The 18,276-nt window shown below is 52.0% G+C and overlaps 1 protein-coding gene across 1 annotated transcript in view; it reads left to right on the top strand.

Annotated features, from left to right (window-relative positions):
* The window catches only part of CDX1 (caudal type homeobox 1), a 32,335-nt gene extending 16,129 nt beyond the window's left edge, over nt 1-16,206 (top strand). Inside the window, exons 3-4 of the mRNA XM_008014969.3 lie at nt 14,244-14,389; nt 14,946-16,206. Coding sequence (XP_008013160.1) covers nt 14,244-14,389; nt 14,946-15,152 — 353 coding nt within the window. The 3' untranslated portion in view covers nt 15,153-16,206. The remainder of the gene's footprint in view (nt 1-14,243; nt 14,390-14,945) is intronic.
* Nucleotides 16,207-18,276: the final 2,070 nt, after the last annotated feature.

Genomic DNA, 18,276 nt, shown 5'->3' with positions numbered 1-18,276 from the left:
AAGTCCCAGGGATACAGAACCTCCTATCTGCCTCCAGGGAGGTACAGGGAACCAGACTCTGCCGCTTGCTTCTGTGGCCTTGATTAAATAACAGCTAATGTTTTGGAACACTTACTAACGGACCAGGCATGACCTAAGTAAGATCTTGCATGCATTAACTCCTTTAACTCTTAAAACATCATTGTGGGTACTATTATCACCCCCATTTTAAGATGAAGAAACTACGGCATAGAGACTTTTAGTACTTGCCCAAGGACATATAACCTGTAACTAGTGGGGCCGAGATTTGAACCCAGGAGGACTAACCACTAAGTCTGTGCTCTAATTCTCTATACAACAGCTCCTCTTAAATCAGTCATCTTTTCTGGGTTTCAGTTCTACCATCTGTGAAATTAGAGAGAAGGGAGGTTATGCAGTGGTTTGTACTCTTGTTTAAGTTACAAAAGGACTCCTTTGAAAAATCTGCTGAAAGGTACAAATCTTTTTCCTAGGGAAAAAAATGTTGCATCATTGGGCAATTTCAGGGGTTCTGGAGGCTCCCAGAAGCTTTATCCACAAATCCGGGGTTAAGAACCCTGTATTATATGAGAGAAGGTGGTGGCATCACCAGTGCTCAGGATCCTGCAGTTCCCAGTCTGTGAGGCTCTGGAGAAGGAAGCCTGCGTTTCCTGCTCCTCTGTTCCACTTGCTGCTTCCTGCTCATCCGGTGACTTTGGAGATGAATGGGGAGGTTCCCTATGGGTAGGGACTTGGAGAGAGGCCATCACTGTATAAGGGAAAAGGAGTGTGTCAATGGGGGTCAGAGGACTGGTGTATCCTGCAGGATCTTCTGTACAAATCACCTCGTGCCTCTGGGCACAAGAGCTGCTGAACCTGGCTCATCCTCTGGTCTCAAAAGTCGCTTGAAAACTGTTGTCTGCAGGCAGATGAGTCTGCCGCACGCAAAAAAGCATTTCCCCCCTTGCTCTCTGAGAGTAGAGGGAAAAGCAGAAGGAGGTCTGGGGGTTCCCAAGGCTCCAGGAAAGGGACTGCCTAGGAGCCAGGTTAGCCGCCTTCTGCAGAAGATGTAGGAACCCTGACCTTGAAGCTAGAAGGTGCTGCCTCTCTATCTGGTGCTCCTGAAGTGGGGGCAGAATTGGGTTGAAACTGTTGACTCTCCCTGAAAGAGAGGCCAAGCCCCTCCTGTCTTTGGCCTCAGTTTCTCCTTCTGGGCAATGAAGGCACAGGGTTTCCAGGGGCAGTTCCTGTGCAATGCTGCTGTCCAGGACAGCTGAAGGAGGATCAGTGCATGCCACTGCCCTCCCAATCCCCACTGGCACTGGCCACCAGATCTTCGGCCTGCCACCAATCCTGGCTAGCCCCTTCTTCCCCCACTTCTGAGCCTCCAGCATTCGAGAATGGACAAACTGGACAGTTAGAGACCGCACATGGAGATGAGGAAACCAAGGTACAGAGACTGTGAGGAATGTTCCAGTTTCACACAAGCGGGGCTGAGCTGGGCTGGATGTGAGAAGGATTGGTTTAGAATTTTTCTATGGTTTCCCATCATACGTAGGATAAACCCCACATTCCTTCCTGAGGTCTATAAGACTACAGCATTTGCACCTGCCTGCCTCCCTGACCTCATCCCTGGCTGCCCTCACCTTGGCTTTCAAGCTCTAGCCATTCCAGACTTCTTTTAGTTCCTCAGACCTGCCAAGTCCTACTGCAGCGCTTGTGCACATGCTGTTCTCTCTTCCAGGAACGCTCTTTCCCCTGATTCTTTGCAGGAGTGGATCCTTCTTACCCTTCCGATCTTAGTTTAATCATCACCTCCTGTGTGAAGCCCTCCACCATTTCCCAAAGTGGACTCCCTGCTACAACCATCACGAGTCTTTGCTGTGTTTCCTTCAAAGCACTAATTCCAGTCTACTCACTTACTTACACTTGTTTGTATGTTGTCCATTCCCATGAGGTCCAGAGCTATGTCTGCTTAACCCACCACTGCATCCTGGCACCCAGCTCAGTGCATGGCATTTAGTAGGTGCTCGATATATTTTGTTGAGTGAATGAACAGGGCAAGTGTGAGGGACAAAAGACATCTCTGGGGAACGGGGGGTGGGTGAGATCTTAGCTTTCACACAGGTTTCTGAGGTCCCAGTCCTAGGATTGGGACCTGTGACTGTCTAGCCAAGCAGTTCAGGTCAGTGGAAACCTGGCTGCCTCTGTCTCTCCACTTGGATGGTACCCCGACTCATGTGGGGAAGTGGGGTTGCTGAGGCTGGGACTGAGACTTCAGTTTCTTCTAAGTAGGGGGCGGTGACAATGGGAAAGATGAGAGAGAGGCTGTTGGGCTTCAATCAGTCTCTGATTCCTAAAGACAATATTAATCAGTTCTGAGTGATCAGTATCATTTGACTGAGGCCAGGATAGGAAATGACTACAAGACATTGTTTTTTTTTCCTTTTCTCTTTGCATTTTCATGAGGAGGGTTTTAAATATCAGCATTTTCATTAGGAGGGTTACACATCATCCTTCCATGGAAGGCTCAGCCTCCAATTCCTTTGAATAAACCTGCTCCACAGGTTAATAGCCCATTGGGGTGGCTGAGGTCTCAGGACTAGGGAGACATTCACACGGATGAGACTGTGGGAACAAGGTTTAGATCTTGGTCCAACTCCGTCAGCTTTCAGATGGGGAAACTGAGGCCCATGAAGGGCATGAATGCTCCCCTCCTCCCACATTGCAGGCTCTCTCCCTTGGCCTATTGCCACAGCCACCAGCCTGTTCTCTCACCTTCAGCCTCTCTGTGATGTTCCAGCTGTCTTCTAAAACCATTGCCATATTTACCTTCTCAAGGCACGTGCCCTACTCAGGAGCATTCTGTGGCTCCCTACTGACATGGAATTGCCATTTCATGTTATGCCATTTCTTTGTTGTAAAATCTAGCTCCATTTCTGTGGCAATCAGAGCCTTCTTCAGAACTGGCCTCAACCATCTATTGAAGCCATTCTCCTGCTACTTTGACTAGATAAGGCAAGTTAAGAGCCGGGGCTTGGGAGTCTCAGACCTGGAATTGAATTTCCACAAGAAGCTGTATAGCTTCAGGCAAGTTAATTTGGATCATTTCGCCACGCCTGGGCTTCTCCACTGTAACAGGATAATAATAGGATTGCATCTCGAAAGAGATGCCTGCAAAGCACCACCCTGCAGCTAGCACACAGTAGTTGCTTAGGGCATCGGTGCCTGTGACCACCTCAACCAGTCCTCAGCAGGTGCACTGGAGCGCAGACCTCAAACTCCCTGCCTCTCCAGTCTGGTCCCTCGACCTGCATTGCCGTCCCTTCCATCTCCTGCTCAAATGCTGCTCAGAGAACCTGCTCTTCACCAGCTCAAATGCTGTTCCTTCTCCAAGGCTGTCTCCTGTAGGAAGCCCTCCCTAATTCCTCCCTCCTAAGCACTGTATCAGGCCCTTGTTTTCATGACACTTACCACTGACTCTCTACTTTCATTGTCTTATTTATGCCTGCCACTTACCATCTGTAGTCCCTCGAGGACCAGTCCTAATCAGTCCCATCCTCACCCTGCCTTGCACATAGTAGGAGCTCACAAGAGAGCAAATAACTGTGGCATTGGCTAAATCTTTACTGCATGCCAGGCACTGTGCCAAGAACTTTGCGTGGGTGATCTCACTTAAGTCTCATGATAGCCCTGAGTGGTGTAAGGATCTAGTATTAGACTCATTTTATAGATCAGGATAATGAGGCTTAGAGAGGGTAAGGTGGCCTGCTCAAGCTCACACAGCGAGGACATGGCAGCACCGTGTTTACACCCAGTCTACAGCCCAGCAAGCATCTATGAAATAAAGCCACACACTCAGGAAGGGGAGCCCGAGACCCCCCTTCCCCATGGACATTCCAAGCCAGGTGTGGGGAAAAGGAGGCCAGGCAGGGGATGTACTGTAAGAGGCTGGGGGAGGAGGGGGGCCCAGCAGGGGCCAGGCTGTTTAGAACCGATTCTCCAGGCAGAAGCTACATTTGACACCTCATCGCTCAGATGTAGCTGGGAAAGGGAATGACCCAGTTAGAAGGTGGCAGAAGGCTTTTTTTTGGTTGGGTGTTTTCTCCCTGCTGCTTTGGCAGATATTGCTGCTTAGAGCTTAGGGAATCATTGTGAAGGTCCAAAATGGTTTGTTAGCAGCAGGGTCTGGCGGGTCTGTAGGAAGTTATCTTAATGGGCCAGCCTCTCAGGCTTCTGTGTTGGAGCTCCCGGGATGTGGAAACCACATTCACGTCCGGAGTCAGGGCCGTCACCATGTTAGCATGACAGACCCTCCCCCTGCCACACTCACTCCTCAGGCTTGTGGGGGCACCCCACATGGATCCCCCCATCAACAGAAAGAAGGAGCAAGCTGGACTCCACACCCTCCCATGGCTTCCTGCTGCTCTGGAAACCAAATCCAAATCCCTCTACCACAGAATCTGCTGGCCTCTCCAGCCTCATCTTGTGCCTCTCTCATTCATTCATTCAACCAGGCAAGCAGTAATATTCTCTGAGTGTCTTCTGTCCTGAACTTGCTCCTAGGCATTGGAGATGATGGCCTGAACAAGGCAGACGGGTCCACCTGCGCACAGAGAGCTGCCCTCCCTGCCCTCACTCTGCTCCTCCCTGCCTGGGGGCCTTTGCACATGCTGCTCACTCTCCCTGGAATCTCCTTCCCTGTTCATGACATGGAAGCCTCCTTCTCAACCTCAGGTCTTGGCTTAAATGTGGCCTGTTCCTGGAGACCTCTCCCAGCTAAGTAAAGTAGGGTTCTTCCCCCCACCTCCCCACTCAGTTTAGCTCATTGCTCACTTTCCTTCCTACTACTAATCCCAGTTTGTCATTATTTCATTTGTTTGTTTGTTTTTCATCTACCTCCCCTGCCATGAAGGAGGTAAGGAACTATTTATCAAATAAGTACTGTGCAGTTATTATGGTAATCATAATGCGAACCAGCATCTATTGGGTGCTCAGTATGTTCAGCATTTTTTCAAATGCAGGATTTCTGTCCCCAGAACAGCACATTTCTTCTCCATTAGATGAGTGGCTCGGACTAAACTTTAGGAGCAATGGAGATGGACAGAAGGCTGTGCTTGGGAGGCTGAGCTGCCAGCTGCTGGGGTGGATGTGGGGAGCAAGGGAGACAGGACTCAGAGGTGCCACCTTGGCTTTTGATCTGAATGGCTGGAGGATGGAGGTGCTGTTTATGGAGTTAAGGAAACAGAGGAAGTAGCAGGTTTGTTTTATGTATTCAACAAGGATTCATCAAGTATTCACTGTGTCAGGCACGTGATAGGTGCTGGTGAGCTAAATGGCATGGCCGTACCCTCAAAGAGCATTCAGGGAGCCGAGGCCTAAGGGAAGGGTCTTCACCGAGGTCACACAGCCAGCGTGGGGGGAAAGAGGCTGGAGGCAGAGCTCCTTACTGCAGCCCCACCTCAAATGTGAGACTTCGGGAGCCACACCTGCAGTGGAGTAGCAAGGGCTTCACTCTCAGACCAGACTAGTGGAAGATGGCCAGGTTGCAGTGGCCTGGAAACTCCACCAGGAAACAGTTCAGAGAGGCCTCAAGTTCTTCAGCCTAGGAGAAGACCTGAAGGGATGCAGTCGCTGTTTGTAAATCTTAAAGGGCTGTCTTGGGCTCAGGGTGCCCCTGTGGAAAAACTCAGGAAGGATATAAATGGGTGGCAGATGCAAGAACTGGCTGCTTTGCAGCTAGTAGGCGTGTGTTGCAGTGTGGGCGTCCGGACCCTGGTAGGAGTTTGATCTAGCAGTGTTTGTCCAGTAGGACTTTCTGCCAGGATGGAAATGCTCTGTATCTTTGCTGCCCAGTAGGCAGTCACCAGCTGCATGTGACTGTTGAACGCTTGAAATGACTGGTGTGACTAAGAAACAGAATTTTACATTTTATTTAATCAATGTGGCTTGTTGCTGTCATATTGGACAGTGCAGAAAAATCTCTCTCAAGAGTTCCCAGAATGGAAATCCATTCTGCATAAGCTCCTTGTTCTTGCATTGAGGCATCTCTTCTGCCTTTTTTTTTTTTTGTTTTTTTTTTTTTGAGTTGGAGTTTTGCTCTTGTCGCCCAGGCTGGAGTGCAGTGGCACAATCTCGGCTCAGTGCAACTTCCGCTTCCTGGATTCAAGTGATTCTCCTGCCTCAGCCTCCGGAGTAACCGGGATTACAAGCACTCGCCATCACACCTGGCTAATTATTGTATTTTTAGTAGAGACAGAGTTTCATCATGTTGGTGGTCAGGCTGGTCTCGAACTCCTGGACCTCAGGTGATCCACCCGCCTCAGCCTGCCAAAGTGCTAGGATTACAGGCATGAGCCACCGCACCCGGCCTCTCTCCTGCCTCTTTCAGCTTCTTTGTCTCTGTAGTATCATCATCTTCGTCATCACAGTTTTTATTAATAAGTGCTTTGTTAAGCAGGTTATCACTTTGGTCTCCATAACTACCATATAAAGAAAGCATTCATGTCTTCATTTTGAAGATAAATAAACTGAAACTCAAAGAGGTCCAGCGACTTGCCCAGGAACATACCACTGTCACATTGCCCGACTGGGGGAGAGCCACCGGTCTCTGTCTGACTCTAAAGTCCCTTCCTCTTTGCTACCTCCCAAAGCTGGGTCAAATTGTGAACCTTGATGAAGAAGATAGGACAGCAGATGATGCAAAGGTGGCCCTGGAGGAGGAGGGTGCAGAGATGATGAAGAACTCTAACTAGGAAGGAGGGTGACAGTGGGGAGGAGAATCTGGCTAACGCGGCAGGACTCCCAAAATGGCTGGCATGGCCATTGTCCCCCTTTCCCCACTCCCACGCCAGCTTCATCCCTGCTAGGGCTTGAGTGAGGAACCATGATATTAGCAGCCTGGGACTGCCAGATCATCCAAGACAAGCACCCAATTGTGGGTCAGGCAGAAAACCTGATGTCCCAGGAAGGGCATCCATCCACTGTAGAGCTGGTGAAGTTAGGGCACAGTGGAGGACCCTCCCCCTGGTGGTACAGATGGGGAAACAGGCCCAAATAAGGGATCACATGTCCAGCTGGTGGGCCAGCCAGATCTCCCCACTCCCAGGCCAGTGTGTTCTTGGCCCTGTGGCTCCCCATTAGGCGACATTCCTCTCTCTCATGAGGGACTCCACCAACATGCCCGCTTCTGCAAGTAGCTGTTTTCTCCTTTTTGTCTCCATAGCTTTTTACCCTTTCCAGACTGCTCTCACAGCCATTCTGTTCCCCAGGCAGGGGAAGGAAAGCCCAGGGAAGTTTGGTCACTTGTCAAGTCCTTCAACTAAGATGGCCAGGCTGGACCACAGCCCAGGTCTCTGCCACCAGGCAAGGTCTGGAAGCTTGCCCCGAACACCCAGCCCTTCCCAAACCTCAGTAGAGTGTGATGCTGCTACAATTTAGGCCTCTCACCAGAAGCACCACCGCCTCTGAGCTGGCCCACGTCCTGCCACCCTTGCAGCGCTCCTACAAGTATTATCTGGGGTGAGGAGATCAGTTCTTCTGAGCCCCTCTTTCCCACCTTTTCATTTACCTATTGGCCCTGCAGTCATCCACAGCAAGTGACCTATAAGCTCTCTGGACTTGCTTCCTTATCTTGGAAATGGGGGCTCTTTGCAGTAGGATTCCCACCTCCCCTGACCCCTCCTGCCAAAAGCCCTATGCCCTTCCATTTGTCATTCCCAGGCCGGCATCACAGACATGGGTAAGCTCCCCATCGCCTCTTGCTGCATGCAGTGTGGGTCTCTGAGAGACGTGGCTGGAAGGTGTGCGGGGCATGTGCTCCCTGCGGGGGTTGTCTGGGGTGGCAGGCAGCAAGGTGGCAGGAGTGGGGCTCACAGCTGCACAGACGGCTCAAAGCTGCAGAGTCTCGAGGGCACTTGAACTGGTGCACAGGCGAAACCAAGGCCCAGAGGAGAGGAGGAACTAATTCTAGGCCACACAGATGGCATGGAACTGGAACCAGGACCCACTGACTTCTGAGCTGGTGGTTCAGAATCCACAGGGGCATTGTTAAAGATGACAGAGAAATTAGGATGCAGTAGATCTGGAGTGGGGCCTGGGAATCTGTATTTTAACAAGCCATTGTGTGTACAGATGTGCATGACTGTGTGCGTGTGTGTATTAGGGGTTAGGATCTTGAAGCACAGCCAGTTGGGGCTCGACCACTCAGGGAGGAGTCACAAAGGTTTTCGAAGCTAGATTTGTGGTCCAGGCCTGGCAGGCCAAAGCTGGTCATCCCCCAGGGCCACACACCCAGCAGGAAGAGGGCAAAGGAAGTGCTGACCTAGGGGCCATTTGATTGAGCTGGAGCAGAGGCCACACTCTGTCCTTGCTTGGCCCAGGCTGGATGGGGAGCCCCCACTGCAGGCCACTGTGGCTCCTGTCCCCGTCCTCCAGCTGGGCAGGCCCAGTGTCTAGACTCTCAGACTGTCAAATTGGTCTTAGAATTGTTTCAGCTACAATAACAAACACAATCAGAGAATCAACAAACATTGGGAGGTTCACGTTTCCAAGTTGGAAGGGACCTTATAAGTAAACGGTCATTTCTAGCAGATCGCCCATTGCACAGATCCATTTCCCAGCATTCTTGCCAGATGGTCATCCCACCGCTGTTGGGAACGAGTAAGATCTGCTCTTTCCCCGTGCACCTCCTGCATGCCAGGTACTGTGCTAGACATTGTCCGTCTATCTCAAGCGAGCCCCTCTATGCTGCAGGGTTGGAGAGGACTACAGGAAACCTCGTACCATTTGATTGATAGGTTCTACTGCTGTTTCTGAGGCCAGATAGACCTGGTTTTGAATCCCACTTGCCTGATGCATGGTCCGGTCTGACCCTGAGTTTTCTCATCTGTCAAATAGAGTAATAGTCCCCAACTCCATGGGTCACTGAGAGATGTATACAAGGGGCCTGGCACATGGATGTGTTGGCTATTATTAGAATATTAATTTTCCCCATTTTACAAATACAGAGAATGAGGCTCAGAGAGGTGGGGAGACTGTCCTAGGTTACCCAGCCAGTGAGAAGCTGCACTTCACAACCCCAGAGGTTTGGTTTCAATGACATCCAGGAGCTCTGGGCTCCAGTCCCAGCTCTGGGCTGGAACTCCTGACTGCCCTAAGACACCTCTGGAGTCACAGAGTGTACCTCTGTTGGGCTCCACAGCCCCTCTCCAGAGCCTAGAGGAGGGTGACAAGGTCTGTGGGCCAGGTCTTCACTGGCAGCCTTGCCAAGACAGAGAGGAGTAATTGTGGAGCTAAACCAACCACATGTTAGGGTCACCTGGAAAACTATTCAAGTACCAAATTTTGAGCCCCATTTTAGCCCCACTGAATTTGAATTTCTGGGGCCAGAATCTGTGCTTTGAAAAAGCTTCCCAGGCAGTTCCAAGGCTGCTGGTCAGGCATTGGGAGCCATTGGCCGGTACTGTGCATGCTTTAGGGGACAGGAGTTTGCTACCTCTAGTGGTGGCCTGATCCACATGGATGGGACATTCTGCACATCCGAAAACTGGAGAGAGAAAGCCTCCCATTTTGGTGAGTTACCCAAGGCTCTTCCCCTCTGTGCTCACCCCTGAAGAGCTGAAGGGGCTCCCCATTCTCCCTCTCACCCATTCACTGGCCTCTGGCCCAGAGGATTACTCATTAGGTGGCTGGGAGTGGCCAGCCCCTCAGCAGACACCTGCTATAGGAGCCTGGACTTCCCCCTTAGCTCCAGCGTCCCAGGGGCCTGTAAATAATTCATCCTGGGCCCTCTCCCCACCCCACTGCTCTCATGCACCTCCCTGCCCCCTCCTTTCCAGGCTTCAGAGGTGTCTTGGGGCAGTAGGGAGTTCCAGCCCAGAGCTGGGACTGGAGCCCAGGGTTCCTGGCTGTCATTAAAAATATGAATTCACACATACACTTGGTAAAGATTTAAAAACCCCAAAGTCTCCCTCCTACCTGTGGCTTTCCAAACTCCAGTGCCCTTCCCAGAGGCAGCCCCTATTACTGGCTTCTTGTATATTCTTTCAGAAAGAACTGTATGGGTGCACAGATGTTTGGGTATGTGTGTGTCTCCCCCGTTTTTGTACCATTACTATTTACACTATTCTGTCTTGCCTTTTTTTTTTTTTTTCCCCCACACATCTTAGAAATTGCTCCATATTGGGACATATGGGGTTTTGAAATTTCTTTTTAATGACTGCATAATGCTCCTCTCCATGAATGCACCATCCCTTCTCTCACCAGCTCTCTGCTTGTACACATGTATGTTGTCTTTTGTCTTGTGCTATCAGAAACAGATGGAGCTTTGGGCAGCTCTTGGTAGGATCAGTTGCTGGAAGTGGGATTCTTGGGTCAGAGGGTATGTGCCTGTTAAATGAGGCTAGATATCGCCAAGTTGGGCGCTAAGGAGGATGTTTCAGTTCTCACTCCTGGAACAGCATATGGGATTCCCCGGTTTCTGAGCCACACAGTGTGATAGCAAACATTTTGTTCTTTGGCAGAGCCATTTTCTTGCACTAAAATTGTGTGTTTCAAGCAGCTCCACCAGAGAGAAGTTGGCCAATGGGTTCCTGAGTCCACCAGCTCCTCTCCAGAGCCCAAAGAGGGGTGACAAGGCCTGTGGGCCCGGTCTTTACTGGCAGCCTTGCCAGGACAGAGAGCAGTAATTGTGCAGCTAAACCCTATCTCCATCTGGTCTCACTCCTGACCCCCTCACTTGTGGAAGAGCTGGGCCTGAGGTCAGGACACCTGAGTCTTGGTTCATACCATGACCAGTCAGGACAGCCCTCTGCAGGTGCCCTTTCTGAGCCCATTTCCCCCCACCTATAAAATGGTTGTCATGGGTCTGGGCTTGCTCATCAGAAGAGGCAGGAGTGGGTGCTAAGACTCTAAGGAAAAGGCACCTTCAGGACCACTGCCTGTGATCTCTAGGCCAAGGTCTGGGTGGGCAGGGAGCCTCATGCCCTGCCTCAGGCCCGTCCTCCTGGCGGTAGCTGTGAGTCCTCTGGGCATTTTAAGGGCCTCCAGCCTGGGGCTCTCAGCGGCCTTCCCTCACCATGGTCTGGGCTCTTCTTTCCCAGAAGTAGCAATGGAAGGGTGGTCTGCTGTTTAAGCTTCTGTTACCAACACTTTGGGGGCTCCATGGCAGACTCAGTGGGCCCTAAATATGGCAGCATGAGCAGTTGTGCCCTGGAGAGGCAGCAAGAGCTCTAGAGCAGGGGGCATGGCCTTGGGCAGGCCTGTGCCTGCCTGCGCCTCGGTGACCCTGACTACGCAGGAAGGCTGGACTAGAAGGGCTCACCAGGCCTCTTCTTTGGCCCTCCAGCTGCCATGCAACCATTGCGAGCCCCAGTCTCTTCCTCAGTAAAGTGGGAGGAGACTAAACTCTGACAACCACTTCCGGCTTTAGCCCAGTGAACCCAGTGGGTCTGTGGATTCAGAGCCATGCTGGTCTCCAGTGCTGGTGGCATTAGGCAGAACTGTTTTTGAGCCGGCATTGCATTTTCTAGGCCAAGGAGGGGCCCTATCTGGAGCCAAGGCCTGGGCAGCCACTCCCTTATCCCTTTCCTGGGGCCAAGCCTGGCTAAAGGCCGAGGCTATCCCGTGCTATGCTGGGCAGCGGACTGAGGTCAGTGGACGTGGAAGCGTCCGGTGCGGTTCCTCTGCTCTGGCAGGAAACTCAGGGAAAAGCTGCCCAGGAACATCTGCTGTCTCCCATTCTCCACAAAGCCATTTGGCTCACGGGGAGCCCAGTGGCTGTCCTGCCAAGCTGCGTGGGCTTGGTGGAGTGGGACAGGCGTCAGAGTGGGGGTGGGTAGATGGTTAGTGCAGGGGTGCTGAGGGACAGGCAGGGCCAGGGCTGAGACCCAAGAAGGTGAAGGCTGGGCTGTGGTAGGGGCACTTGGGAGAGGCGGGAGGGGTTGATGGTCTTTCAGAGACCCACCATGCCTGGGTGGGAGCGTGTGTGGGTCTGGAAGTGCTTGCGTCCGCCTCCTATTTATAGCCACGTGCTCAGCTTCTTATAAAGGAAATTGGTGCTTAGCCAGGCCCCACACCAGCCCAGGCCAAGCATGACTCCCAGTATTCTCTCCAGACAGACCTCTGATCCGAGTCCCAAAGAAAGCCCTGATATTAACCTCAGCTCTGGGCCCCAGGCTGAGCACCGTAACAAAGCCAAGCCACCGCCCTCCCTCTTGGGTTATGGCAGCTCTCCCTGCACTTCCCCTTCCTCCTACAAATCTGTTCTCCATGCACTAGCCAGAGTAATATTAAAACCTACATCAGACTTCATGTCTCCTCTGCTCAGAATCCTGCAGTGGCTCCTGTCCCAGACACAGGAAAACCCAGAGTCCCTCCCCTTGTCTCCTGTCCCAACCCCTTCTCACTGTACCTCAGCTCCATCAGCTTCCTCACAGTTCCTCACTGGCAGACAGCAGGCAGACAGCAGGCATGCCCCACCTCGGGGCCTTTGCACTTGCTGTTCCCTCTGCCTAGAAGCCTCTCCCCAGACGTCTGCATGACTCTTTTTTTTTTTTTTTTTCTTGAGATGGAGTCTCACTCGGTCACCCAGGCTGGAGTGCAGTGGTGTAATCTAGGCTCACCGCGACCTCCACCTCCCAGGTTCAAGCAATTCTCCTGTTCCCCTGCCTCAGTCTCCCGGGTAGCTGGGATTACAGATGTATGCCACCACGCCCAGCTAATTTTTGTATTTTTTAGTAGAGATGGGGTTTCACCATATTGGCCAGGCTGGTCTTGAACTCCTGACCTTAGGTGATCCACCTGCCTCAGCCTCCCATAAAGTGCTGGGATTACAGGTGTAAACCACCACGCCCAGCCCTGCATGACTCTTTCCTGTACCTCCTTTAGAACTTTGCTGATATTTTGTATTTTTTAGTAGAGATGGGGTTTCACCATGTTGGCCAGGCTGGTCTTGAACTCCTGACCTCAGGTGATCCACCTGCCTCAGCCACCCATAAAGTGCTGGGATTACAGGTGTAAACCACCACGCCCGGCCCTGCACGACTCTTTCCTGTACCTCCTTTAGAGCTTTGCTGAAATTCCCCTTCTCAGGAAGGCCTTCAACAGCACATTCTATTTAAAATCACAACCCGTCTCCTCCCTAAATTCCCGATCCTCCTTCCCTGTCTCCTTTTCTCCTGAAACACTTATCAGTTAGTGTATCAAATATTTTATATGCTTATTTTTCTTTTCATCCATTTCCCTCCCTAGAACCTAAGCATCATGAGGACAGGCGCTGTATTTTGCTCAGTGTTGTAGCCCAGTGCTTGGCTCACAGCAGGAACTCAGTGAGGATCTGTGAGATGAGCTGTATCTCTCCTGCCCGGTGCCTGGACACAGAGGGCAGTGTGGACGGCTTGGGCAGACCAGCCTCCGGCCCCTCGTGCAGGCCCAGTTCAGGGCTCGGTATCATGGGCCAGAGCCTTTGAGGTAACTGACAGGTCCTAGGGGTCCACTGTCGACCAGCAGCCCCAGTCCTCCTTGACTGATGTTGAGGCCATCCCCAGGCATTGGGCAGGAACTAGGGAGCCCACACCTGGGACAGTTCCAGATTCTTTCTGCTTCCGCCTCTACTTGTAGTGGCTCTTCCCTTCTCTCTTCTCTTGCACAGGAGGAAGGAGCAGCTGCCATCTCATTAGTCTTAATCACTCTTGCCTGCTCAGCATCCCCTCCGTGTCTCCAGAATTCAAACCTGTCTGATATCTGACCACAGAGTCAAAACCACCTGAAGAGTTTGTTTAAAATGCAGATTCCACCCCCAGGCTTTCTGATTCACTGGTCAGGGATGCGGCAAAGCTGTGTTCTTCACAAGCTCCTGGAGAATGGCTGCTGTGCAGCCACATCTGGAAGCTGCTGGTTTAAAGTTGTTGGAGCTGGCCTTCAGAATAGGGCTTTGGGTCAGGAGACCTGGGTTGAAGCTGCAGCTCCATTAGCAGCCTGCTGTGTAACCCTGAGCTAGTTGCTTTCCCCACTTCACTGCCTCCCTGATGGGCATGGGAGGAGCACTTGCCTCCCAGACTGTGAGTCTGTGGGTCTGAGTCTGGGAAATGACTGTTTTCCCTCAGCCTGGGGTGTATGTCTTTCCCCACCTCAGGGTCCTACTTCAGGGAGCCTGGATTGTCTTCCTCCTAGGGGTCCTGCCTGGGCCTTTTTTGCAGCCTCCTCCTCCCAACTCACCTTCCTTCCCGGCTTCTTCTGCTTCTCAGGTAAGACTCGGACCAAGGACAAGTACCGCGTGGTCTACACTGACCACCAACGCCTGGAGCTGGAGAAGGAGTTTCATTACAGCCGTTACATCACAATCCGGCGGAAATCAGAGCTGGCTGCCAATCTGGGGCTCACTGAACGGCAGGTGTGTCGTCCTATCTCAGCCATAGGAGCAGTGCGAGGACTCTGGTCTCTAGGTTGCCAGGCAGATGACAGAGCTCAGTAGAAGGAAAACAGAGAGGTTGAGTCTCCAGGTCATTGTCACACAGCACAGCAGAAACTGAGGTGCTACCAGCACCCTCCCTTAACAAAACCCAATATCCTTGCCCCCAAAGGCAGGGGTAAGGGGATCTGATTAGCCACAGGCTACAGCAGGCTATGATTAGTGCTGTAGAAGGTGCACATGCTATTTACATTAGGGGAGCAGTCACAGGGAAAACAGGGAAGGCTTCCTGGAAGAAGCATGGCCTGGGAAGATGGAAAGGGGCAAGGTTATAGAGAAGGGCATCTCCAGGGTAGGGGTGCAAGGTCTAGAAGGGGAGAATGAATTCAGGGTCCATGTGGTCTGGGAGGCTGGAGAGGAGATAAGCTACAAAGCCACATGGAGAAATAGGGGCTCACTGGCCTCATCTCTCCTTCTTGAGCTCTCTCCTTCACTCTCTCCCCGCTGCCCACTCTATCTCTGTCTTCCAACCCCACAGGTGAAGATCTGGTTCCAAAACCGGCGGGCAAAGGAGCGCAAAGTGAACAAGAAGAAACAGCAGCAGCAACAGCCCCCACAGCCACCAACAGCCCACGATATTACTGCCACCCCAGCCGGGCCGTCCCTGGGGGGCCTGTGCCCCAGCAACACTAGCCTCCTGGCCACCTCCTCCCCAATGCCTGTCAAAGAGGAGTTTCTGCCATAGCCCTATGCCCAGCCTGTGCGCCGGGAGACCTGGGGACTTGGGGGCTGGGAGTGTGGTTCCTGTGGGCCCAGGAGGTCTGGGCTGAGTCAGCTCTGACGTTCTGGGACATGGTGGACAGTCACCTATCCACCCTCTGCATCCCCTTGGCCCATCTGTACAGTAAGCCTGTTGGATAAAGACCTTCCAGCTCCTGTGTTCTAGACCTCTGAGGGATAAGAGAGTCCAGGGTGGATGATCTCAACTGCCCATGGGCATCTCAAGCCCCAAATTGTTGGGGGAGGGGCCTAGACAAGGCTTCAGGCCCTACCTCCTCCTCCATATGTTCAGAGGTGCAGCTGGAGGCTCCTGTGGGGACCAGACTGATCCTGGAGAAAAGGGATGGAGCTAAAAAAGACGAATGCTTGCAGAGCATGACCTGAGGAGGGAGGAATGTGGTCACCTCACACCTGCCTCTTCCTGCAGCCTCACCTCTACCTGCCCCCATCATAAGGGCGCTGAGCCCTCCCCAGGCTGGATGCTAAGCACAAAACCCATAGCACTGGGCTCTGATGACTGCTCCATTGGGTTGCAGAATCCCAACCTTCATGATCATTCTTAGTGAGGCCTCTGGATTGAGAGGGAGGCCCTGGGAGGAAAGAAGGGGGCAGAGTCTACCCTACCTGGTTTCTACACCCCCACCAGGCTGCCCATCAGGGCCCAGGGAGCCCCCAGAGGACTTTTTCCAGACCAAGCAGAGCTCACAGCTGGACAGGTGTTGTATATAGAGTGGAATCTCTTGGATGCAGCTTCAAGAATAAATTTTTCTTCTCTTTTCAAAAATGTATAAAAATCATTATACATAGCATTAAAGAAACATTTTTGAGAAGTACAAACCATCCTCACCTTCCCCAGCAATTGTGTATTCCTTTCCCATTTGTTTAGGCCCACAACAAGGTCACCTTTAAAATACATTTGAAAGATCAAAACAGAACACTATTCCAGTAGGTCTATGAGACTATGTAAAAATGTGAGTCCATTCTGTAAGCAGAATCGTCAGACTCAACACATCAGTCTTCTGAATTTTTCAGGTATGTTCAGTTCAGGTTTTTCTTTCAATAGATGACATTCATTGCTCACCCCCATGTGCCACGCATGGCTGGGCCTGGAAAGCACATGGTCCTTGTCCTCTAGACTGGAGGAGGGGTGTGAGGGCATGGCCTGGGAAGATGTGGAGGGGGAAGGTTACGGAGAAGGGCATCTCCAGGGTGGGGGAACAAGATCTAGAGGGGGAGGATGCATTCAGGGTATATGTGGTCTGGGCAGCTGGAGCAGGAGAGAAGCTACAAAGCCCCCCTCAGGGTCTGACTTCAGGGATCCTGAATTGCTCTTCAGAAGTCCCCAGTCCAGTGGGGAAGACTGCCATGCACACAGATGACACTAATATAACAGGATAAAGGCCAATCAGAGCTATGCTCTGAGCATCAAGGGAGCCAGAGTATTCAGTGAGAGCAGAGCACACACCTAGCTTATCCTGGAAGGCTTCCTGGAGGAGGTAATGTTTGAACTGAGACTGAAAAGGACTAGCGAGTGTGGATCAGGCCAAGAAGGGAATAAAGGAGAAAAGGAACTTGAGCAATATGAACTGAAAGTATACTTTTTTTTTGAACTCTTGGGAGTCTCTTACCTGGGGCCTTCTCTCCCCAGGGGCTCCAGTGCCAGCTGCTTACCCCTCTGTTTACTGTTCTGGGAGGTGGCCAGGCCATAAAAACTGTGTACAGCCTGCCTGCCATCGCCCTTTGCTCCCATGATAACAGTGCACAAGGTGGATCCTGGCCCGGCACAGGCCCCTGAAGTGCAACAGGCACTTCTCTCTGTCCTCCTACCAGTGGCCTGGGAGACAGTGGGCCTTCATTAGTAATGGTGGACACCTGAGGCTTGGGAAAGAACCAGGGTTCCAAGAGCAGAGGGAGAGGGGCTGGTGAAAAGCGGCTGGCATGGAGTGAATAGAGTTTTCTGATCTTCAAAAAAATATGCTCTGCGACCCTGGGGTAACTGCTTACCCTCTTTGGGCCTGCATTTCACCATCTGTAAAATTGGGGAAGTTGTCTACCAAAAAGAAATAACTCTGGTCAAGTAAGTTCGGGAAATCCGGCAGAAGCCACTCCTCTGATAGAGTCACAGTGGGTCATTAGCACATCAAAGTCTCCGACAAGCCCCACAGCAAAGAAACCCCTTGAATTTTCTTTCATCCGGCATTCCTCCACCCTGCCCCCCCCCGGCCCCCCCGCCCCCCCCCCCCTGCACTTTGCTACCTGGGAGGCCCCTACTCACACCTCCCAGCATCCCACTGAACTCCACACACTCTGCAGTGCTGGGATGTTCAGGCTGGAGGGCCACACCTTCTCTGTGACTCAGTATTTAGCAGCAGGTTTTGCCATCAGATGGCCTGGATTTCAGCGTGACTACTTCCAAGCTGCGAGACTTCAGGCAAGTTACTTAGCTTCTTGGAGCCTCGGCCTCCTCATGTGTCAAATGGAAATAAAATAGTCTAACTGAGCTTAGAATTGTGTTTCGCTCAGGGCCCAGCACATAAGAAGTGCTTGTTTTTGAGCCACCTCTCACGGGGCTGCTGCATCCCAGTGTGAGAGGCTGGCAGGCCCGGCTGATGTTCTACCCACCTGAAGGAGGACAAGCCTGTCTCCGCATTAGGAAGACCTCTGCCTGGCAGGAGGTCAGAGGTCACTCCTCTGATAGAGTCACAGCGGCGCATTACCACATCAAAGGGTGAGCTGCAGCAGTCGCCCACATGGGCGATCAGGAGGTTGGATGCGACCCACAGGTTGGGTTGGTGATCACCTACCAATGGGTGTTTAGCCCCATGAAAAAGGAAACTCATCTAAGACAACTTCCAAGTGGTGCAACTTGCTGCCTTGTGCCTAGTGATTCCCCATCACCCAGAGTTCCACCAGAGATTGGGGGGCTGTAATGGCTCAGGAAAAAGACCCTTCAAGTCTAGCCAGATCTTAAGCCACCCCGGGGTAAAAGGTGCCCAGCTCTCCTATCAGGAATGGCCTGGGATAAGAGGTACTCAGCTCTCCTGTTAGGAATGGCCTGTGCTGCTTTGCTTACAGTGACTTTGTGCTGG

The sequence above is a fragment of the Chlorocebus sabaeus genome, chromosome 23, assembly GCF_047675955.1.
Source record: "Chlorocebus sabaeus isolate Y175 chromosome 23, mChlSab1.0.hap1, whole genome shotgun sequence".
Classification (NCBI taxonomy): Eukaryota; Metazoa; Chordata; class Mammalia; order Primates; family Cercopithecidae; genus Chlorocebus; species Chlorocebus sabaeus.
Note: the sequence above shows the minus strand (reverse complement) of the source record. Positions and strands in the feature narration are given on the sequence as shown.